Source organism: Neoarius graeffei, chromosome 6 (assembly GCF_027579695.1).
Source record: "Neoarius graeffei isolate fNeoGra1 chromosome 6, fNeoGra1.pri, whole genome shotgun sequence".
NCBI classification, from domain to species: Eukaryota; Metazoa; Chordata; class Actinopteri; order Siluriformes; family Ariidae; genus Neoarius; species Neoarius graeffei.
Genome location: NC_083574.1, coordinates 7118869 through 7144390, shown reverse-complemented (window position 1 = coordinate 7144390; position 25522 = coordinate 7118869). Strand labels below are relative to the sequence as shown.

The following is a 25522-nucleotide window of genomic DNA, read 5'->3' as shown; positions in this document are numbered from 1 at the left end:
CGATTGCTCTGGGTTTGATTACTTCAGCCTGGCTGGCTTCTATACCGTTGCATATCATTTGTGTTCAGCTTGGGCTTTGTAACTCTTATATTTTGCATTTATAAAGTAAATTGTACATTATTAGAAGATGGCTGATGAGGAGTTGGAGGCTATCAGGCAGCAGCGTCTGGCAGAACTTCAGGCAAAACATGGGGTAAGAAACAAACTGACTGTAAACATCAACTAGCACCAAGTCATTTTCCACCATATATGGGAACGCACGTTTTAGGCCAAACTATACAAATTAAAATCGTTTAACAAGATGATACGCTACTAGACCAAGTGTTATTTATTAGTTATTCGTGTATTTTAGTTCTTCCTTCTTGGTTTATTTGAAACTTGTATCTGTGTCGTGTATTTAGCTGCGGTGAAACGCTAGTTAGCTTCTGCTCGCTAATAAACTCGCCTCAGCCTGCAGTGCAGAAAGAGGGGCGTGGCTTAGCTTAGCTTAGCACCTAGCAAGCTTTAAAAAAAACTAGCTTTTTAGCATAACTAGCAGCTAGTTTACGATTATAAAACGTTTTAAAGCAGGTGTTTTGAAGCTATATATTAATGAGAGCTAATATTGGGTTTAAAAAAAACTACAATTTGTCTACAGCGCGTGTACACGTTCAAGTCGGAATTTCGGGAAGTTTTCCCATATTCCCGAATTATCCCACATGACTGGAATGCCGCATGTGCACAATTTGTCATTTCCCCATATAAGCCCTGTTCATCAGTGGAAAGAAACTCAGGAGGTTATTATTATTATTATTATAAAATTAGGCACATGGACAGGGATCACACTGTTGCTGAATTCTCGATTCTGATTGGTTAAAAGGTGGTGACGCAACACATTTTTGGAAGGAGTCTCCAGTGTCAGAGGTGAAGCTGTTGGAAAGGTGTATAAGCTTTTCAGCAACACAGGAAAGTTTTAATAACGGAAGAGGTTGTGCTTTCTATTATATAGACACCAGTGTTTTACTGGGAAATACGCCACTTGTATTTTTCATCCGGGACATGGAGAACCAAAACCAGGACATAAATGTGTTATTTACCAGCTGGGAGGTCCGTATTATGAAATACCCTAACCTCGGCCTTGAATGCTGACCTCGGCCCAGAGGCCTCAGTCAGTACTTTCAAGACCTCGGTCACGGTATTTCACCATACGGACCGACCTTAAGCTGGTAAATAATATATTTATTTTTTTCTTTACCAAATTCTAACAGAAAACGGGAGCGCCCGAAAGAGAAAACCGAGCCAGGGTGAGCCGCCATTTTGAATCCTCATTCACGGCTGTAACGCAAATGGCTTCCTCCTCGGTATACAAGTGCACTTCCATGGCAGGAAAAATAAAAACATTTTGCCGCCTATGTAGTCCCTTATTTATACAAAATTGAGTCATTCAGGATTCAGCCATGTTTTTGCTCGGCGTTAGCAACAGTTACAGGTTTTAGCTTTCTCCTGAAATGTTTTCTTTTATTTCTTCTTCCTCAGGGTAGTAAAACTCACTTTCGCTGTGAACACTGTCGTTATCGCTATCCATGCTGTAAAATTAATGCTATTCTCCTGAGAGATGCGAAAATAAATATTGACAAAAAATGCTACTATGTTTGTTGTTGTTGTGAACAAGCGAGTCGCCTGGGGTCCGTACCGTAGGATACGGACCCGCTCGCCAGCCAATCAGAGCGCAGGATTTGATGGAAACCGGACCGCGAAAAAAATAAATATATATTATTTACCAGCTGGGAGGTCCATATCGTGAAATACCGTGACCAAGGTCTTGATAATACTGACCGAGGCCTCTGGGCCGAGGTCCTGGTATTTCACGATATGGACCAAGCTTAAGCTGGTAAATAATATATGGGGGTTTTTTTCTTTACCAAATTCTAACAGAAAATGAGAGCGCCCGAAAGGGAAATCATATTTCAGATAGCGCTGGATACTTCTCTGGAAAGACGTGAGCGAGGACGGCTCATACACCTCGCCATTTTTCTTTGTTGCGGACATGAAAAAGTTGCACAGCAACATGTTTAGTTCTTCGCCAGGTATGTCTTCCGCTTTTCGACCTTCATTTAGGTTTCGACAGAACTTCCCAAAGACATTGAGGTCGTAGGTCGTCTTTTTTGTTGTATTTTCTGCCCTTTGCTCCTCGATAAACTGCTGGATTTGCCCGGCGTTAGCAACAGTTACAGGTTTTCGGCTTTCTCCTGAAATGTTTTCTTTTATTTCGTCTTCATCAGCGTTGTAAAACTCGCTTTTGCTGTGAACACTGTCGTTATCACTATCCATGCTGTAAAATTAATGCTATTATACTGAGAAATGCGAAAATAAACGTTGACAAAAAATTGCTACTGTGTTTGTTGCGAACGAGTGAGTCGCCAAAGGTCCATAACCGGGGTCCGGATCGTAGGATTCTGGATCGACAACTCGCGAGCCAATCAGAGCGCACGATTTGATGGAAACTGGAGCGCGAAAAAAATCTCTATATGCCACTTGTGAGGAAATCGATGAATTGTTTTGATAAATTTGGGGACTTTTTGTTTGTGAATGTCTTGATTTAATAAAAAGAAAATCACACGTTGACTTAGATATGAAGTTTATTTTCTCGTGTTGAAAAACTCACATTTTTCATACAAAATATGAAATCCGAGTGGTGTATTTAAATAATATTGGCTGGCGTTGAGTGGTATATCAGATATATTCCATTCAGCTAGCATGATATTGGACGAGTTGAATATCATGCTAACTGAATGGAATATATCTGATATACCATGAAAAAAACCAGCCATTATTATTATTATTACGTACACATTCTTTTCGGGTGTTCGACGCGTCTTTCTCTTTCAAAATTCTCTCAAAATCTTCTGTATTTAACGAAGCAAACCTGGCGGCCATGTTTGTTTACAAATTGTCACAGTAGCTCGCTAGCACAGAAGTTTTACGTCTCTGATGTGTGTTGTCATGTTGTCGTGACAACCATGCAGTATCGTAAACCATATTCAACGCTTATTCTCCATTGGGTAGAGTGATGTAATACACATAGGATAAGCGATATATTAACAATATTGCATGCTATCAAACAAAATAAATGAAACCTGCTAGAAGGGAATAGAACAAAGTGTTCTGTATGTAGAATAATTCCTAATATTTCACTCCGATGACATCACTCCCAGTGTTTTCCTGCTGATGAGATGTGTGTTGCCAAAATGGTGAAACAGTTCAAAATTAAAATTCTTTTGATTAACTTCCTTTTTTTTGTGGAGGTGTCCATATAAAGAACATTACACGGTGGCGCGAAAGTATGAAGTTTATCTTCTCGTGTTGAAAAATATTTTCACTTGTTTGCTTCACTCACTTGTGAAGTATAAATTCAACACCCGGAAGATAAACTTCATATCTTCCCGCAACCATGTAATATCCTCTACATATTTATTAGTAACATGACCTAATAAAAAGTACAACATTATTCTTTGCATTTGTTGGTCAATTTAGAGGCATACACTCGGAGACTAAGGCCCAATCCCAATTCTAATTTCTACCCCTCCCCCTTCCCCTCTCCCTTCCCCTTGGCCCTTCCCCTTGAAACTGAGCTACAAGGGATAGGGCTTGAAATTCAACCCTTACGTATTGGGATAGCCCTTCAACGATCGCATACGTCATCGCGTACCTCCGTCAGCGTTTACGTTAGCAAAACGCGACCAAATGCGTCATTGGCTGCGACCAGCCGCTACAGTCAGAGCCAGAAATCTCTGCTGGCAGGGTGTGATTTGTTAACTAACACCACTGAATGGGATATCTTTGGCGCTTCGTGCACCACATCCGACAGAATGAGGTGTCAGAACACTCATGTAAACAATAAAAGCAAGAATAACAGAACAAAACGTAACGTAAAACAAAACGTAAAGCAACCGAAAACAATACTCACTCCCAAAGCTTTTTAGCAGCAGCTTGGATTTCAGAAATCGCTGCTCATTCTCAGCTCGAAAGCGAATCAAGCGGCGTGTTTCCTCTGGATAACAACTTAAAACACGTAAATAATGGAGAAAATACATTTATGACAATCTTTCGCCGCGGGAACCGCCATCTTTCTGAAATCCGCATGAAATCTCGCTGAAATCCGCATGGCATTGTGGGAAATCACTCAAACCCCTTCGTTCGGAGTCAGCTCCAGGAAAATCTCCGTTTGGAGGGGTACAGAAGCCCTACCCCTCCCCCTACCCCTCCGCGTTAACTGGGATTGGGATACCCCTACCCCTTCACGTGAACGCGCAAAACGGAGGGGAAGGGCCAAGGGGTTGGTCCAAGGGGTGAAATGGGATTCGGCCTAAAACTCATCGCCCTCTGACAACCTTCTGAATGCTTCTTAAAACATTCCTAACTCCATCTCTCACACACACACACTTTCATGTCAGTGTCACTGCAGTGATCCGACCAACCATCAAATAAAAGGCTATCTGCTCATCTGTGTTCCCTTTTCACGAAGCAAATAAAAAAAAATAAAGTGAACTTGCTCTCCTTTTCATCTGTTCACAATATTTCTGCTGATGAATTTTTAAAGGATTGGAAACCATTACCATAACCATCACGTGCACAAAATGAACGTTGGTTTCCTCCTCAGGGTGTAGTGTGGAACCCGATGGAGCCGGTAAGCTCTCTTGTGTGTTCTGTAGGAGTTTTAAAGGCTGATGAATGAAAAGCTGTTTTAAAGGTGCTTTTAGTGTGAAACCTTCTCATGCAGTGAGGAACAGGGCTGGGCGATAAGACAACGTCTTCAGACGTGGGTGATGTTGAACATGAAATTTAATTTTACTTCAACTACAAATAAACGTAAGGCCAGATTATCAGAAAATTTAATTTAGTAGTTGCAGTTCTTTATTAGTACTGATTTCAGCGGCACTCACTAAATGTAGAACTAAATCATTCAAAAACTCAAACCAAACCTGTTTTATATTCATATTATTAGTGATGAAAATACAACAAATAGAAAATAATTTGTGTCGTGTTTCCGCCAGTCACAAGACCCCTCACGTGACTACTGACTTCTGGGTTTTGTAGTTTTTAAGCCGGGTCTTACTCGAATATGTTAAGTCGGGTCATTTCATTTGTATAGCACATTTAAAAACCACAGGAGTTGACCCAAAGTGCCTTACACTCAGTGGAACTAAAATGGACAATACAAGAATACAGCTGATGAACAAGGAGATAAATAAAAAGGTTCATAAAAAGCGATAAGAAAAATAAAAATATGCTGACTGAAAATGGCATCTAAAATGTGTAAAGGATGGGGATGATGGCAGGACAGGGAAACCTGCGTGATCAGTGAGAAACAGATTACTATGACAACCTTGTGACACACAGTTTTGACAATGTCGCCCAATCGTTCATCGTGATTGATTGGATATTTTATATATAATTATCGCCCAGCCCTAAAGAGGAGGTTTTTTTTTTTTTTGCTCATTTAACTTTGGCATGTGTACCACAGGCTGAACCTACTTTTCATAGCTAAAACAACATCCCTTTTCTAAAATAAAATCATCTTGTGAAATTATAAATGAAGCGAAAGATTTGAAAAAAGAGCCATACACTGTTGGTGCACTAGGGGGCAATATAGAGCAACACACTGATGCTTTCCTACTTCTGCTATCAAAATGTCTTTTTTTTTTTTTTTAAGTGAATTTAAGGGTGTCACAGCAGTTGGGGGGGTGAATACTTATGCACCAATTATTATTATTTTTTTTTTATAATTTTGGTACTCAATTGCAGTCTCAATTACATCCCTGTCATGAAGGGTTTGATGATTAACTGATGTGCTGGAGAAGGTGTGTGAGATTATTATTTTTTTCCCCAGGTCGCATATCAGGCCAAGAATCATATCAGCAGACTGAACCACATATAAATAAATATGTGCACACCTTAAACACACTGCTGTGATTTTACCAGCTCCAGTCTGCTCTCGTCTCTGCTGTTATCTGGCTTTTAGGTCACTCGTGTGATGTGTTTTTGCCCTCTCAGACTCCCATGAGCTCTGGTGTTAGAAGTGTGACACATTTCCTTAGCCGCTGCACCTGGATGAAGTGCTGATTTAATGAATAAGTGATGATGGTTGTTGGGTTTATTAGCTGGGAGCCAGAAAGCATCATAGTGGATTCTTAAAAATGTCCATATAATAATTGCCTAATAATTTTCTTTAAGTTGGGTTTTGCAGCATCGGTACAGAATAGCGTATTAAAGGTGTGATATGTAAGATTTTAATTTTTGTTATTACAAATAACATGGACACATTTGTAGAACGAGTAAAATGCATGTTGACGTCAATTTGTTAACATCAAAACATCTGGAAAATGGAGTTTGATTGTGTTTACATATCAGTCTTTTTTGCAGCTGCATTAAAAGGAAACGTCCAACCTGCACAGCTTGCGCATCAATCTTTATTATTAGCAGCTGATCTTCAGCGGCGTCCAAGATTTATTTGATAATGAAATGAGTTGCCGTTTTTTAAACTTGAAATTTTTCAGTTTGGTTTCCTACATTACCCATAACACCATGCTGAAAGCAGAACCTCGTATGTGGTAGTTCTCAGGTTATTTTCAACCTTGGTGCATAAATAATATGAAGTGGGAAAAGCCATGTATGCTTCAATGGCGATCATCTTTTGTTAGCATCAGGCTAGCCAGCTAAGAGTGATGAGTGATGCATTTCCCTCCAACTGTATAGTCAACGTTTGTAGATTTAACCAAGCTAATATGTCTACACGTTGATTGATTGATCTGTTTGTGTGTGTGTGTACAGCATGACTTATTTAAAGCTAAGAAGTACTACTTGTGTTTACTGTTCATGCTGTGTCGATGCAGCCGTGTCAAGTTGACGCCACTTGCTGAACTTGGAGTTTGACGAGAGCGTCCCGAGTTCATGAGTAGGAATTAAGACCCGAGGGCTTTTTTTTTCTTTGCCGTTTTCCTGGTCCTAGGTCTGGAATTACAAGTTACAACTTGTACTCACTTGCAACATTGGCACTCTCTTCGTCTCTACTTAAGGATAGTGATGCGGCAGCGCTTTAGTCCTTTTTTCCTGTCCAACTGTCTCATCCTACTCATCTGTACGCTCTGCTCAAACAGATTATATATACAGCACCAACTCTCAAATTAGCACCAGAGAAATGTGTTTCAGGGTGGAGCTTTCTTCTAAAGCGGCCCATGAATAGATGTTGGTTTTGCATTGCTATTGCATGTTCTTGATGCTCAGCTTGGTCTAATTGCGAATCCACTTTAACAAATAAATTACGGTACTAGCTTACAGCAGCTTTATAGAACTAAAAACTTTGAGACTTTTGTCTGCCGTTCTTCAACAGCCTCAACGAAAGCATCCTCTGTTTAAATTGTACATGTATACAGTGGCGCTTGAAAGTTTGTGAACCCTTTAGAATTTTCAATATTTCTGCATAAATATGACCTAAAACAACATCAGATTTTCACACAAGTCCTAAAAGTAGATAAAGAGAACCAAGTTAAACAAATGAGACAAAAATATTATACTTGGTCATTTATTTAGTGAGGAAAATGATCCAATATTACATATCTGTGAGTGGCAAAAGTATGTGAACCTCTAGGATTAGCAGGTAATTTGAAGGTGAAATTAGAGTCCGGTGTTGTCAATCAATGGGATGACAATCAGGTGTGAGTGGGCACCCTGTTTTATTTAAAGAGCAGGGATCTATCAAAATCTGATCTTCACAACACATGTTTGTGGAAGTGTGTCATGGCACAAACAAAGGAGATTTCTGAGGACCTCAGAAAAAGCATTGTTGATGCTCATCAGGCTGGAAAAGGTTACAAAAGCATCTCTAAAGAGTTTGGACTCCACCAATCCACAGTCAGACAGATTGTGTACAAATGGAGGAAAATCAAGACCATTGTTACCCTCCCCAGGAGTGGTCGACCAACAAAGATCACTCCAAGAGCAAGGCGTGTGATAGTCGGCAAGGTCACAAAGGACCCCAGGGTAACTTCTAAGCAACTGAAGGCCTCGCTCACATTGGCTAATGTTAATGTTCATGAGTCCACCATCAGGAGAACACTGAACAACAAATAGTGTGCATGGCAGGGTTGCAAGGAGAAAGCCACTGCTCTCCAAAAAGAACATTGCTGCTCATCTTCAGTTTGCTAAAGATCACGTGGACAAGCCAGAAGGTTATTGGAAAGTGTTTTGTGGATGGATGAGACCAAAATAGAACTTTTTGGTTTAAATGAGAAATGTTATGTTTGGAGAAAGGAAAACACTGCATTCCAGCATAAGAACCTTATCCCATCTGTGAAACATGGTGGTGGTAGTATCATGGTTTGGGCCTGTTTTGCTGCATCTGGGCCAGGACGGCTTGCCATCATTGATGGAACAATGAATTCTGAATTATACCAGCGAATTCTAAAGGAAAATGTCAGGACATCTGTCCATGAACTGAATCTCAAGAGAAGGTGGGTCATGCAGCAAGACAGCGACCCTAAGCACACAAGTCGTTCTACCAAAGAATGGTTAAAGAAGAATAAAGTTAATGTTTTGGAATGGCCAAGTCAAAGTCCTGACCTTAATCCAATCAAAATGCTGTGGAAGGACCTGAAGTGAGCAGTTCATGTGAGGAAACCCACCAACATCCCAGAGTTGAAGCTATTCTGTACGGAAGAACGGGCTAAAATTCCTCCAAGCCGGTGTGCAGGACTGATCAGCAGTTACCGGAAACGTTTAGTTGCAGTTATTGCTGCACAAGGGGGTCACACCAGATACTGAAAGCAAAGGTTCACATACTTTTGCCACTCACAGATGTGCAATATTGGATCATTTTCCTCAATAAATAAATGACCAAGTATAATATTTTTGTCTCATTTGTTTAACTGGGTTCTCTTTATCTACTTTTAGGACTTGTGTGAAAATCTGATGATGTTTTAGGTCATATTTATGTTGAAATATAGAAAATTCTAAAGGGTTCACAAACTTTCAAGCACCACTGTATATTTCTGGGTCGTTGCTTTTTAATCAAATAAGTAAGCTAACTATGAAAAATTAATAACTTTAGGGGTGTTCACACGGCACATATTTGCATCGATGCTGCACCGATGTATTTTGTTGCGATATATCTTACACCGGTGTAAATTTTGTGGAGCGTTCACACGTCACAAACCTGCTTACTAGAGAGAAGCGTGTTAGCACCGGTGCAGCCCCACGTGCGTTCACACAGCAGTTTTTGCGACCGTGCTATACGATAGTAATAATGCAGAAATGAAATATGCGCATGCGTGAAAATGTACTTCCTTTTCCCGGTTGTCATGGCATCACCAAGCGCCGGGAAAACAACGTGGATGAAGACACCAGTGTTGCCAGATACTGCTGACGTTTTCCAGCCCAAAATATGTTCAAATCCGCCAAAATGCACTTAAAACCGCCCAATCTGGCAACACTGGAAGACACGCAGTTCTGTTGTTGTTGATATTCGCCATTTTGGAAGCGCAAAATACCAGGATGCAAGTTATGCAATGCCCGTATGTAATCAACTCTCCTCACGCGTAGCGAGTCTACCCCTGTAGCGTTCAGACGTCCCATTTTATATCGGCGCTGCCCCGCAAACTAGCATTTACTCCGGAGTAAATTTCTTAAACCTCCTCCCGAGCAGGGTTAGATTTGCACCGGTTTAAGCAGCTTTCAGGGGCGACACCGGTATAACTTTGTACCGTGTGAACGCTCTACCGGGGCAGCCCCGGTGCTACACCGGAGTAAAAGTTGCCGTGTAAACACCCCTTTGGACACTGCAAAGAAATACATCATGCATGGATAGATTTTAGGGGTAATAATAAAAAAATAAAGTTTTATCCAAATCTGTCTGAAATGCCTAAATAGTTTTTGTTTGTTTGTTTGTTTTTTAATAAAATAATTATTTTTATATTTTAGGACTCCTCCAGTGATCAAGGACAACAGGAAGCCAAGCAGAGGTACATCAGTCCACCAGCGTCACTAAAACTACAGGAAAAAAGTTAATAACAAGTGTTGCCAGGCAAAACAAACCTCGCCCAGGAGCACTTGTGATGAATATGAAGGAAGATATTGTGAAAAAAAAAAAAATAGGTACCCTATGGATCCATGTAGCTACTGCTTATAAATATAATAGTTTTCTGATCCCATGTCCATACAGTAAATATAGCGTATGTATATTTACTCTATGAAGCAGTAGCCACAAAAATGAAGCGTAATTCAAAAATGAACAATTTAAAAATCACAGAAGTAAAATGCATCAAGTGTCTGTACAACCCCAATTCCAAAAAAAGTTGGGACACTGGGTAAAACATAAATAAAAACAGAATGTGAAGATTTGTGAATCATGGAAACCCGATATTTCTTTGAAAATAGTACAAAGACAGCATATCAAATGTTGAAACTGAGAAAGGTTATTGTTTTTTGAAAAATATATGCTCGTTTTGAATTTGATGTCGGCAACACCTTTCAAGAAAGTTGGGACAGGAGCAACAAAAGACTGAAAAAGTTGTGTAATGCTGAAAAAAAACCAAACCCTAATTTGTTTAATTGTCAGCAGGTCAGTAACATGATTGGGTATAAAAAGAGCATCCCAGAGAGGCGGAGTCTCTCAGAAGTAAAGATGGGGAGGGGTTCACCGCTCTGTGAAAGACTGCATGGGCAAACAGGGCAACAATTTAAGAATAACATTCCTCAATGTAAAATTGCAAAGAATTTGTGGATCATATCATCTCTGGTACATAATATCATTAAAAGATTCAGAGAATCTGGAGAAATCTCTGTATGCAAGAGACAAGGATGAAAACTGACACTGGATGCCTGTGATCTTCAGGCCCTCAGGAGACACTGCATTAAAAGCAGACACGTGTCTGTAGTGGAAATCGCTGTACGGGCTCAGGAACGCTTCAGAAAACCATTGTCTGTGAAAACAGTTCATGACTGCATCCACAAAAGCAAGTTAAAACCAGATATAAACAATATCCAGAAACACCGCCACCTTCTCTGGGCCCGAGCTCTTTTTACGATGGACTGAGGCGAAGTGGAAAATTGTCCCGAGGTCTGATGAATCAAAAGTAGAAATTCTTTTTAGAAATCATGGACACCACGTCCTCCAGGCTAAAGAGGAGAGGGACCATCCGGCTTATCAGTGCATGGTTCAAAAGCCAGCGTCTGTGACGGTATGAGGGTGCATTAGTGCACATGACATGGGTAGCTTGTACATCTGGGAAGGCATCATTAATGCTGAATGATAAAAACACGTTTCAGAGCAATATGCTGCTAGCCAGACAAAATCTTTTTCAGGGAAGACCTTCCTTCGTTCAGCAAGACAATTCCAAACCGGTTTCTGCACATATTAAAACTGCATGGCTCCGTAGTAAAAGAGTCTGGGTGCTAAACTGGCCTGCCTGCAGTCCAGACTTGTCTCCTATTTAAAACATTTGACGCATTATTTGGCGCAAAATACGACAAAGGAGACCCTGAACTGTTGAGCAACTGAAATCCTATATTAGGCAAGAATGGGGCAACATTTCTCTTTCAAAATTACAGCAATTGGTCGCGTCAGTTCCCAAATGTTTACAGAGTCTTGTTAAAAATAGTTACTGCAACACAGTGGTAAACATGCCCCGTCACAACTTTTCTGAAATGTGTTGCTGACATCAAATTCAAAATGAGCTAATATTTTTCAAAAAACAATAAAATTTCTCAGTTTCAACATTTGATATGTTGTCTTTGTACTATTTTCAATGAAATACAGGCTTTCCATGATTTGCAAATCTTCACATTTTGTTTTTATTTACAGTTTACAGTGTCCCAACTTTTATGGAATTGGGGTTGTACTTTACATTATTCTACTCTTACCTCTTACAGTTTTCGAAACTGAAACCTCCGAACTGAGGCTGACATACACACGCTGTCGCCATGACCCAAACTCTTATTTCCCGGAAATGGCCCGGCGCTAGAGCTCGGTGGAACGCACTTTCCGTCTGTAATAAGCATAAACATGTCTGAAAGCGATTTCTTTAGTCTAGTCCATTTATTTCGAATGGTGAACCGAATTGTATACACTCACTGGCCATTTTAATCGGAGCATGTGTATGCGCAGTGCGCAACGGTTACATTCTTCCAGCATGATGACGTAGTGGCTCACGCCTCTATATGAGGCAGTAGGGCTTTGACTTCGAACTTCGATATTCGAATACAATTCGAATGTTGTGAAAAAAAGTGATGTTCGAACGAATATTAGGCAGCTCTAAATATTCGAACCTGTATATGGTATCATTAGGCATAATTCTTTTATTTTTGTGAATGTGGTTGTAAACGTTCAGTTCAGGTCGCAGGTTTGTTTTTTTTTTAACGTCTGTGGAATTTATGTGAATCGCGAAGGTCATTGTCTTTTGTCTTATCTGGGCACCTGTAGACGTTAGCGTCAAGCTGGCACGCATTGAACAATGGAGTCAGATGCTAGCATGTTGGAGATTTGCACTCCGGAGAATTTAAAAAGTGATGCGTGGTGCTATTTTGGATTCGAAAAAAAAGATGGAGAATGCGATAAAAAAAGGTTACCTGTAAAATATGTGGAAACAAATTGGCCTATCAATCAACAACTTCAAACTTGAGGGCCCACTTGAAGACATTGCACGCGGGAGCGCTAGAAGGTGAGAGGGGGCTGCGAGAGGGGTCTGTGATACGCCGGCAGGTGAAGATAGACACTCTAATTCCTAATATTAACTCTAATATTTTTCATTTCCTCATCAGAAGTCAGTCATTTTTGCGAGATTGGACAGAGTCTGACTTTATTAAGTACAACATAGGCCTACAATAAATGAAGTGTAATGTAACTGCTGATGTGATTAAATGCAATATAAAATGTGACTTTTTCTTCTGAAAATATCGGTGTTTGTTTTTTTCTGCAGATATTTGGTTGGTTTTTGTACACCTGATGTTATAACATAAGAAATGAAATTACTAACGTAGACTATGCGACACTGCGCAGTAATGCTTTCATGTGCTGTTATTTTTGTCAACTTTGGATAGTTGCTAAAAAAAAAAAAAAATAATAATTATTAGCTTACTTGCGCAAGTAGCCTATAGGCCTAAATTAATTTAGCCTACACATGGTGGAATTTACATACCATGAAGTTCATAAGTTAACGAAGTGAGCACGTAAAACTAATCTGTGATCTTATAACATATCGTGTCCGTGTTTGTTTGAATTGTGAATCAGAGATGCGAGCAGGAAGCAGTGACATGACAGCTGACACCGGTCTCATTCAAAACAAACATTCTCAAAAGCCAACACGAATGAGCTCGGAACGGCAGTGTTATAAACTCACAGATTAGGTGTAGGCCTAGCAGTACCTGCTCATTTTGTAAACGTTCCCCTTTGATTGTCAGTGAGGCTACAGTTTAGAGGCTTTCATCAGTACAAGCAACCAGGAAACCGAAGGAACAGCGTTTCACACAAAAAAGGCAACGGACAAACGACGAAGTTTGTGGATTATGTAACGTTAAAAGTGTCAGCCGGTATAATGCCAATTACTACGACACTGCACGTTTCATTAGTAGTGGTTGTAAAAACACGCCTGAATATTTCATATTTCCTGCACGTAATCTTATTGGTATTGACTGAACACTGCCCCCTGGTGGACTGAATATCATATTTAATTTTGATGCCGAGGTGTTAGTGAGGCATTTAAGAATAATATAATTAATAAAAGTTCGAATACTATTCGAATGTCTAGATTAATTTCCAAACGAACTTCGAATATGATTTTTGGGCCAAGGTCAAAGCCCTATGAGGCAGTAGCCACAACAAAAATGATTTTGACCTTTTGGTGACTTTGACTGGATGACCCTCAAAATATTGGAGGTTCTATTTGAGACCAATGCCCACCTATCCTGAAAGTTTCATGAAGATTGATCCAGCCGTTTTCCCGTAATAGTGTTAACAAAAAAAGAAACCCCACCGAATACAATACCTCGCCCCCTGGTGGACTCCGTCCCAGGCGAGGTAATTAACGAAGTTGTGTTTAATTTATAATTGTTGAAAGTGGTCTTTGTAATTTGTTTCTAAAACGTGACACTAAGGCCAAACAAAATAATATATGTGTTTCCGGTTACCCGACTGACCCTGTAAAAACACTGCGACCCTTCAACTGTTTATGACCACGATAAACAAACTATTTCTCGCGCCCGACCCTACCTGCTTGGCAGCCACCTGGCGAGTCAAACGAGAACCGCTAGGGCGTGTCCTATAAACCACTCGGTATTTGCCGAAAAACACGAGGCCCGTCAGGATTAAATTGACAGCCAACACGCACCTCCCTCTACCCCAGCCCTTTCAAACCAGCACGGGCACGGCCTGGTAGGACGGTGCCTCGGCCAGTCATTCGCCACCGTGCAAGCGCTGCTCAGCGACTTAAGTTTTGATTTGATCCATGGCTCCAGCCCACCTTTAAATGTTTATAACTCAGACACTGAAGGTCGCAGCAAAGCCAAATTTCGTAGGCATTTCTAGACAGGGGTCACCGTTAGATGCAATCGAATACATAGCTGAACAATGCTGAGTATTCTTCCTAGTGTTACAATGATGATTACATGGATTAAAGTTTTCCGTCGTGTGATGGATTTCTGTCAACTGAACTCTCCCAAGGCCAGATGTGAGGTCGGTGCTGATCCGAGGAGAATTAAAATGACGGGTGGTTGGGTAGAGATTGGGTTATAACACTGATGTGTTGCAACACCATCAACTATCAGCAGGGTTTATTTAACTTTTTTGTTTTTGAGCCATGCTTTGTGTCGTTCATTTCCTATGTTTGATCATGTTTAAACGTTCGCTGTCTACGGTGCGGCATTAAAAAAACATGCGCTGTCAAAATTGGCAAAATACATTCCCATGTGCTTGGCGTGCTTGTGTCTGACCATTTCTGTTTTGTATTAAATTAAATCTTGCCAAAATGACTTAGTTCAAACCTGGACATGAGCAATTCCAGCGTTATGGACGTGACACTTGAACTCAAAATGGCAACAAATGAGCCAGTGCATGTTTTATTGTCTCCCAGTATTTAAACAGGTGTTGCATATTTTAAGGCTGTACCATACTGGAGAAGTGATAGAACAAGAACAATTCCCATAGTACATCTAGGGCATGCCAGAAAACGCCAATAAAAGATGCGTTATGGATGTGACAGAAAAAGTATCACTTTTCTTGGGTGACTGTACATTTTTATCAAACTCTGTGAAATTGTAAACCTAATGTCGAAATGGAGATATCCGTTTGATAGAGGGGTCCAAGGTGAATATTAAAAAACCTTTGTTTAAAATATTTTATATTTCATGCAGCGTTTCAGAAGGAAAAGTCAGCGTTATGGATGTGACGAAATTCCGTTATGGATGTGACGCGTCTGAAATAGACATGGCATATGTTTAGAAAATCAGCAATTTAACCACCATAACCCTTTGAAAAACTCTCTAAATATCAGCTAAAACTATCAAAGTTCTTCAATAATATTTAGGATGGCTATTGTTTTGCTGTTTTGTGGATTTTAGCATACATTTCTGTGGCTTGTGGCAATAATATAGAATTGTACATGATCAAAGTTGATTTTAGCTTGGGTTTTACATTATAAGAAAGAAAGACTGACAGTGACATATTAGGTTGGTTACAAATTGGTTCAACTTATTCACATCTGTAAAATACAGGCCTAGGTGATATCTCTGGGAGTGGTTTTGATGTATTACATGTTGCTTTATTTTTGCATGGTGAGGTTGACATTTACATGGAATTGCCCACATATAGAAATGGAGCATGTTAAAAAAAACAAAAAAATAAACCCCGGAAAGCCCGCTCCTCTGCTTCAGCCAGACTTGAAGACCCGACGGTGCAATGCTTGCAGACTGTCAGAAGTAATTAGACCTAAATTTATAGCTAACAAATCAGCAGACGCCCCAACAATTATTATTTTCGTTAGGCCAATGTGTAAGGTATGTTAGAACCGTGCCTTATAGCCTACGTTATATCACAATTTAAAGGACGTTTGAGGAGTTGGAGGCTGCGAGCGCAATGATGTTCCGACATGCGCTAAACTTTATTCCCTGAAAATCATACACCAGCGTTCAATGCCCCAAACAGTCAAAATGTCTAGAAGACTACGGTTAAATAATAATCATAGCCTACTAAGTTAAATTACGTCAAAACATCTGTTTCTGGCCTATGAAATGATGGAGGAAAATGAGAACGAACGCAAAGTAGATAGCAGCCAACTTCATGCGATCTTTTAGGGAACTTAACACTCGTGTTGGCCACAATATTTCTCTTAATAAAATCTTGAATTGTTTTTGAAGTCGTATTCAACACAAAGTAAGGTCAAATTATAATTTTAATTTAAGCGAAGATGCAAACTTTTTTCTATATTGACGTCGAGCACAGAGGAGCATGTCATTCTGCTTTCGGTTTCGGCAGCATGGATGCGCTTCACATGAAAGAAGGCACTGATGTGTCTGCCATCGATAAAGGTGTAAAAAACAAGTGGAGGTGGGCTTGGCTGTACGAAATAGGTGAAAACGGAAAGCCATTTAGTTCATGGTGCAAAAAACTAAACATTCCAGGCTCTTGCATTTGTGTGGTTTGCCACAAAAAAATAATATACGGAAGCAATGGAAAGAAAGTGCAATAAATTGAATATATTAATCCATTAATTAATTGATAATAAAGTTATCAGTTCTAAGTTAACCATTCTCAGAATTTCATCGAAATCCTCCCATAACAGTCAAATTTTTTTTTTTTTGCTTTAATCCATGTGATTATCTTAGATTTTTAAGTAGAAAAACTGGCCACCCTTGTGTTCATGCCTCGAAGGGTCGGATGTAAATGACTGCTTGCACATGCGCAGTATATTTCATCGATTCTTCCGGGTGCCTATAAAATGGAGGTTCGCCTCGGAACAAAAAGCGACACCGTGGACAGAAATGTTTGCTTGTCAAATCAGCCTATTGCAATGCAAAAGATATTCACAACAATGAAAAATATTTCCAAATGAAGAACTATAGAGTAACTACAACGTTGTTTCCTACAACAAATCACACAGTTCTGACATTCTGGGATCAGTTGCAAATGTTTAACGAGTATTTTGCAAAAAAAGTTTTCAAAGGAAACTTCTCACTTTTTCCTACTTGCCCTAGAAAATTTGTCGTCAACTTTTGAGATAAACAAATTTTTTTTCCCCTACCTACCTACCCTATTTTGAAAACCCAGGAAACACGTATATTATTTTGTTTGGCCTAATCAGAAGTTGCATTTTATTGATTTATATTTATATACATTTTTATATTCATGCACAAATTATTTTCCGTGTGTGTGGACGATGTGCATCAAAGAAGTAAAATACAGTAAAGAGCATTATTGCTGAAAACGTTGAGCATTGAGCCCTGATGACAATTATACAAAGGATTTGTAAGTCAGAATCATAATGTCTCTTTTTTTTTTTTTTTTTTTTTTTTTTTTGTCAGTTTTAAAATGTCAAAAGTTAGAGATGGTTCTTGTTTAAAAAAATAAAAATAAACACAGCTGATCATTCAAACTACACTGACCAAAAATTATATATAATTTTTTTTTTTTTTTTTTGGACAAATAGGGTTTTTCTGACTGGTCCAAAAAAGTTTCATGTTGCTCTTGCATGAGTTGGTTTTGAAGGTGAAAAGAATTAAACTTGAATGAAAATGTAGTTTATTAAAGGTCATGACCTTGTACTGCCTTCTGCACTGAATTCTTACTTCCTCCTTACAGAGAAACAGAAATGAGGAACACGATACTGGCCCAGGTTTTGGATCAGTCGGCCCGTGCCAGATGTGAGTTTTATTTATCGACACAGTGCTGTGCAAAAGTCTGAGGCACCTTGGTTCCTCCCTCATACAAATTGTGTTATAGATTTCTACACTAAGTAACTTTAAAAACGCACATTGATAAAACTTGCTGAATTCGTGCTGAGTTTATCTCAAGAAGAAAAGAAATACAACCCCGATTCCAAAAAAGTTGGGACAAAGTACAAATTGTAAATAAAAATGGAATGCAATGATGTGGAAGTTAAAAAAATCCATATTTTATTCAGAATAGAACATAGATGACATATCAAATGTTTAAACTGAGAAAATTAATCATTTAAAGAGAAAAATTAGGTGATTTTAAATTTCATGACAACAACACATCTCAAAAAAGTTGGGACAAGGCCATGTTTCCCACTGTGAGACATCCCCTTTTCTCTTTACAACAGTCTGTAAACGTCTGGGGACTGAGGAGACAAGTTGCTCAAGTTTAGGGATAGGAATGTTAACCCATTCTTGTCTAATGTAGGATTCTAGTTGCTCAACTGTCTTGGGTCTTTTTTGTCGTATCTTCCGTTTTATGATGCGCCAAATATTTTATATGGGTGAAAGATCTGGACTGAAGGCTGGCCAGTTCAGTACCCGGACCCTTCTTCTACGCAGCCATGATGCTGTAATTGATGCAGTATGTGGTTTGGCATTGTCATGTTGGAAAATGCAAGGTCTTCCCTGAAAGAGACGTTGTCTGGATGGGAGCATATGTTGCTCTAGAACCTGGATATACCTTTCAGCATTGATGGTGTCTTTCCAGATGTGTAAGCTGCCCATGCCACACGCACTAATGCAACCCCATACCATCAGAGATGCAGGCTTCTGAACTGAGCGCTGATAACAACTTGGGTCGTCCTTCTCCTCTTTAATCCGAATGACACGGCGTCCCTGATTTCCATAAAGAACTTCAAATTTTGATTTGTCTGACCACAGAACAGTTTTCCACTTTGCCACAGTCCATTTTAAATGAGCCTTGGCCCAGAGAAGACATCTGCGCTTCTGGATCATGTTTAGATACGGCTTCTTCTTTGAACTATAGAGTTTTAGCTGGCAACGGCGGACGGCACGGTGAATTGTGTACACAGATAATGTTCTCTGGAAATATTCCTGAGCCCATTTTGTGATTTCCAATACAGAAGCATGCCTGTATGTGATGCAGTGCCGTCTAAGGGCCCGAAGATCACGGGTACCCAGTATGGTTTTCCGGCCTTGACCCTTACGCACAGAGATTCTTCCAGATTCTCTGAATCTTTTGATGATATTATGCACTGTAGATGATGATATGTTCAAACTCTTTGCAGTTTTACACCGTCGAACTCCTTTCTGATATTGCTCCACTATTTGTCGGCGCAGAATTAGGGGGATTGGTGATCCTCTTCCCATCTTTACTTCTGAGAGCCGCTGCCACTCCAAGATGCTCTTTTTATACCCAGTCATGTTAATGACCTATTGCCAGTTGACATAATGAGTTGCAATTTGGTCCTCCAGCTGTTCCTTTTTTGTACCTTTAACTTTTCCAGCCTCTTATTGCCCCTGTCCCAACTTTTTTGAGATGTGTTGCTGTCATGAAATTTCAAATGAGCCAATATTTGGCATGAAATTTCAAGATGTCTCACTTTTGACATTTGATATGTTGTCTATGTTCTATTGTGAATACAATATCAGTTTTTGAGATTTGTAAATTATTGCATTCCATTTTTATTTACAATTTGTACTTTGTCCCAACTTTTTTGGAATCGGGGTTGTATATCACAATGGAAAAATAACTTCGTTCCACCCGAATAAGTTCCAAATCTGTGCTCAAATCAGAATTTAAGGGAGTTGTTTTTCGTTGTCACGAAAATCAATGTTTGCCAGGAAATCCAAATGCCAAGTTTTTTCAGAGGCGGACCAATTCGCCTCAAATGGCTTGATTTCAACTGAATATTTCTGGTATTGCGCAAGGTAAAAAAATTGCGCAAAATGTGACAGATATTTGACCAAAGTTTAATATAAAATAGGAGAATTACATTGATCTTGCTCCTGAATTTACCCAAGATGTGCCCTTTAAGGCTTTTGCACAGTACTGTAAATCTTTGATATTAAACATCACTCCAGCAGGTGGCGCTGTTCTGCTGACCCTCATAATCCCTTTTCTTTCTGTTTTATTTCAGTGAGTAACCTGGCGCTGGTGAAGCCTGACAAAGCAAAAGCTGTGGAGAATTACCTGATCCAAATGGCCCGATTCGGCCAGCTCGGGGGAAAGGTGAGCAAGGAAATTAATAATAATAATAATAATAATAATAACCATCATAATAACTAAACATTAGTCAGAAAGAAAGAATAATAAATGGAACAAAAAAATCAAAAAGGAAGGATGGGTGGAAAAGATGAAGTGTAATAAAGAAATATTAGGAAAGAGATGGGGGGAAACAAATAACCCTGGTAAGAAAGAAATGGTATAAAAGAGACAAAAAAGAATGAGGGAAGAGTAAAAGGATGAAGAAAAGAAAGAAAGAGAGAATTATTGATTGATTTTAGAAGTACTAGGAAAAATAAATTTAAAAAAAAAAAGAAGAGTTGAGCCAGAAAAAGTCAACATGATGAAAAGCAAGCAAGAAAAGAAATCAAAAAGAAGAAAAGACATGAAAGTTAAAAAAGGGGGGAAAAGTAAGAACAAAAGACAGAGGGGGGGAAGGAAAGAGAGAATATACAGTTAGGTCCATATATATTTGGACACTGACACACATTTTGTTTTTTTTACCTGTTTACTGAAACATATTCAGGTTATAGTTATATAATGGACATAAAGTCCAGACTTTCAGCTTTCATTTGAGGGTATCCACATTAAAACTGGATGAAGGGTTTAGGAGTTTCAGCTCCTTAACATGTGCCACCCTGTTTTTAAAGGGACCAAAAGTAACTGGCAATTGACTCAAAGGCTATTTCATGGGCAGGTGTGGGCAATTCCTTCGTTATGTCATTCTCAATTAAGCAGATAAAAGGCCTGGAGTTGATTTGAGGTGTGGTGCTTGCATTTGGAAGAGTTTTGCTGTGAAGAAAACATGCGGTCAAAGGAGCTCTCCATGCAGGTGAAACAAGCCATCCTTAAGCTGCGAAAACAGAAAAAACCCATCCGAGAAATTGCTACAATATTAGGAGTGGCAAAATCTACAGTTTGGTACATCCTAAGAAAGAAAGAAAGAAAGAAAGAAAGAAAACTGGTGAACTCATCAATGCAAAAAGACCTGGACGCCCACAGAAGACAACAGTGGTGGATGATCGCAGAATAATTTTCATGGTGAAGAGAAACCCCTTCACAACAGCCAACCAAGTGAACAACACTCTCCAGGAGGTAGGCGTATCAATATCCAAATCTACCATAAAGAGAAGACTGCATGAAAGTAAATACAGAGGGTTCACTGCACGGTGCAAGCCACTCATAAGCCTCAAGAATAAAAAGGCTAGATTGGACTTTGCTAAAAAACATCTAAAAAAGCCAGCACAGTTCTGGAAGAACATTCTTTGGACAGATGAAACCAAGATCAACCTCTACCAGAATGATGGAAAGAAAAAAGTATGGCGAAGGTGTGGTACAGCTCATGATCCAAAGCATACCACATCATCTGTAAAACACGGCAGAGGCAGTGTGATGGCTTGGGCATGCATGGCTGCCAGTGGCACTGGGTCACTAGTGTTTATTGATGATGTGACACAGGACAGAAGCAGCCGGATGAATTCTGAGGTATTCAGAGACGTACTCACTGGCGGCTCGTTAATAGGGGCGATTTGGGCGACGCACTCCCAAACGGGGAGGGAGATTTTTTTTTTTTTGATCTACTCCTACTACCAACAGTAATGTCATTGTCCAATCAGGCTAAGGTCGCGCCTGGTGTAGCCACGCCCTTTTGGGGCGATTTCTGTCAGGTTCAGATTTGCCCCAAAATCTCCCATTGACACTAATGGTACATACGTTTTTTTCAAAAATCCTGCTCCCAATGCATTTTCTATTAGGTTTCATGTGCTCGCACAAGCAGCGTGCTTACGTCATACGCCTGTTGCGCCGCACAAGTGTTGCCAGATTGGTTTTTAGTGCATTTTGGCGGGTTTTGAACATAATTTTGCGCTGGAAAACGCAACTTGCGCGGGAAATGTGTGAATATTCTATGAAGATGGCGGCGAGTGTTGAGTGCAACAATACGATAGCGTCTCTGAAAGAAGTTCCCTTTAGTCGTCGTACCAATGAGGAGAAAATGGCAATCAAACAGCTAGGACCTCCTAGACCGAATTTAAACATCAAGCAAGTGTCTACGAAGGGGGAGAAGACCTACTCAAGAGGTTTTAACAAGAACTGGTACCACCGGAAAACTTGGCTAGCTGGCTGTGATGTAGTCAATGCTCGTTTTTGCTCCCCTTGCGTTCTCTTCCACCCTGGAAGTAGCACAGCAGACGGTACAGTGATATCTGATATTTGAATTTACTAGGCAAAAGTTGTTTTTGTGTGTGTGTTTTACCAATGGCAGTTTAACATTGCCATGCTTGGAATATTTCAGTAGCCTCAAGTTCTCTCTGACTTGGTGTAAATTAAGCATATTTTCAGTTTTTATATATTGTACAGTATGTGTTCATTGGAGCCAGCAGCACCTTACCTTTTTTCCAACTTGTTAAGCCAAGTTGCACTGACTACAAAACCTTGTGTAACCTTGTGTGTGTATATAGCTAAATAACTAAAGCCTTTTGTGTTCATTGACATGCTTGTAATACTTTTAAATTTCCTTTTAAGGCATGGCTTTCTGGAGGAATTCTTGGGGGAAAAAAAACTGCAGAATTTATTTAGAATTATTTGTTGTTAAAATGGTGCGATTCCATATAAAAAAACCACATAATTAAGCTGCACATGTTTGTTTGATGGTTATGCTTTTCATCTTTTTCAAAACTTAAATAAACACTTGTTTTGGATTTATATCCTGCCACTTTAATTGCATTCTTTAGAATTGAATAAATTAGAATGTTTATAATTAAGAATGTGTCTACTTATTATAGAATACTGGAATAATATGAGAAAATAAATGAGTAATGTAATATTAATTGATTGTGATGCCAAATGTTTTGCTTTGAAGGCTTCACAATGAATCTTCCTTAGTTTTAGCCTGGCAAGCCAGACTAAATGTGAATATTTGCCACTCGTAGGCAAAAATATTTTTGGCTGCTAGGCGGGTGGGTCTAGTTTACGAGGCTACCTTAGTTTGCCACCTTTAACTTGTTCAGTGTTGCCACCTAGTGGAGAGAAGGGATATTGTCTGTATTGATATCTGAATTTACCAGGCAAAAACAAGTTCGGCCAATTGATTTGCTACCTAGGTCAATTTACTTCAGCCCTTGGACATTTACGGTCCATGTAGGCATAACGGGGGAAAATTGCCCCCCCTGAAAAAAAATTCAGGAGCCGCCACTGGACGTACTGTGTGCTCAAATCCAGCCAAACTGATTGGTCGGCGTTTTATAATACAGATGGACAATGACCCAAAACATAAAGCCAAAGCAACCCAGGAGTTTATTAAAGCAAAGAAGTGGAATATTCTTGAATGGCCAAGTCAGTCACCTGATCACTTTCACTTTTTAAAGACTAAACTTCAGACAGAAAGGCCCACAAACAAACAGCAACTGAAAACCGCTGCAGTAAAGGCCTGGCAGAGCATTAAAAAGGAGGAAACACAGCGTCTGCTGATGTCCATGAGTTCAAGACTTCAGGCAGTCATTGCCAACAAAGGGGTTTCAACCAAGTATTAGAAATGAACATTTTTATTTACAATTATTTAATTTGTCCAATTACTTTTGAGCCCCTGAAATGAAGGGATTGTGTTTAAAAAAAAAAATGCTTTAGTTCCTCACATTTTTATGCAATCATTTTGTTCAACCCACTGAATTAAAGCTGAAAGTCTGAACTTCAACTGCATCTGAATTGTTTTGTTCACAATTCATTGTGGTAATGTACAGAACCAAAATTAGAAAAATGTTGCCTCTGTCCAAATATTTATGGACCTAACTGTAAGGACATTAACAGTAAAAAAGCAAGATGAAAAGCAGGAAATGAAAATAAATGACAAGTATATTACACTTTCTTAGTTTTACTTCCTCTTCATTTCATTTCCTGCATGCCTTTTTTTCTGTTCATTGTTACTATTTTTCCATCTCCTTCCTGTATTGCTTTTCATTTTGTTTTGTCACCCTTTCTTTCTTTGTTTTTACTGTCCTAATATTCCTTCCTTCCCTTCTTATGTTCTCTTATTCCTCTTTATTTTCTGTCCTCCTTCCCTCTCATTGTATAATATGTTTGAGTAGTACGTAAATCTGTCTCTTCTGCATGAAAATGTTGTACTTTAAAGCTTTTTGTCCCTTTTTATATATATTTCGGTTATTTCTTTCTCCTATATGATGTAAAAACGGAGCAGTTGTATAAACGTCTGTCTGCAAAGTAATTTTCTGTGAAATGATCAAACTTTGTACACATTTTCCTGTTTTCAGATCTCGGAGTCCGGTTTAATAGAGATCCTTGAAAAAGTTAGTCAACAAACAGAGAAGAAAACAACCGTCAAGGTAACTGGACACCTGATCATAACGTGAACCGCTTTAGTTAGTCGGATCAGTTTTAACGCTGTCTGTAACATGGATCGCTGGAGTTAAGAATATAATCTAAAACATATTTGAGAATTATTTTAGATTGTTTCAGCTTTCTGAAACGCTCCCTCTGCTCTGTTCCAGTTTAACAGGCGGCGAGTGATGGACTCTGATGAAGACGACGATTATTAAAATGAGTATTTGCTCCAATCAGTATGTGCTGGTGAGAGATGACTGCGTTACTCTGGATCTCGAGAAGCACCGGTGTCTGACCAAAGGCCTGATCTGTGGAGAGCATCCTGAGGAAAAAGACTCCTGTTCCTTTGGACACACAAGAACTTCTGATTCATGTTGTTTCTATTATATCACACACTTTCACTACTACTTTTTTTTTTTTTTTTGCCACAAAACGACAATTTACAGTATAATTTCTAGAGACTGCTTTGGGAATACTTTTTTTTTTTCTTTAAGCATCAAAATGGAACAGGACTCGTTGTCATCTCTTAATTTGCAGATCTCCTGTGCAACTGTTTACATAATAATAAAAAAAGCCTTGTACAACTGTTACCTAATATTCTTAATCTTATCTTTGGCATTGTGCATCTACACACTAGAGAGAAACTCAAACAAGAAGGAGATCATTGTTTTCGTGAGTTGTCAGAACTTTTCTAAAACTGAGCACATCCATCCTGGAGTAAGTAGCTGATTTGGATTTAAATTTTTTTTTTTTCCTCTGTTCTCTGATTTCCAAACTAACCTGCAGATTTGTTATGTTAAATTATCCAAAGGTGATGGACGTTACACCCAGTGGTACTGGGACAGGCTTCGGATCTACCACAACCCTGACCATGATAAAGTGGTTACTGAAAATGAACAAACGATTGATTTTTTTTTTTTTTTGTAGATCGTCAAAGAAAAAAAGATCACACTCCATTTTAACTTCAAGTAACGATTATATAAGGGCTGCCATTTTGTTGATATTCTGGTAGCAAATCTTAAATACTGTGCTGTATATCAT

The 25522-nt window shown here is 39.2% G+C and overlaps 1 protein-coding gene across 1 annotated transcript; it reads left to right on the top strand.

The window, feature by feature from the left end:
• On the top strand, positions 1 to 25071 carry pdcd5 (programmed cell death 5). The gene is made up of 6 exons (XM_060922824.1): positions 1 to 193; positions 9955 to 9995; positions 17822 to 17883; positions 20061 to 20152; positions 24412 to 24483; positions 24649 to 25071. Exons 1-6 carry the CDS (start codon positions 128 to 130, stop codon positions 24694 to 24696), a joined length of 381 nt encoding a protein of 126 aa, XP_060778807.1. The 5' UTR covers positions 1 to 127; the 3' UTR covers positions 24697 to 25071.
• The last annotated feature ends 451 nt before the right edge of the window (positions 25072 to 25522 follow it).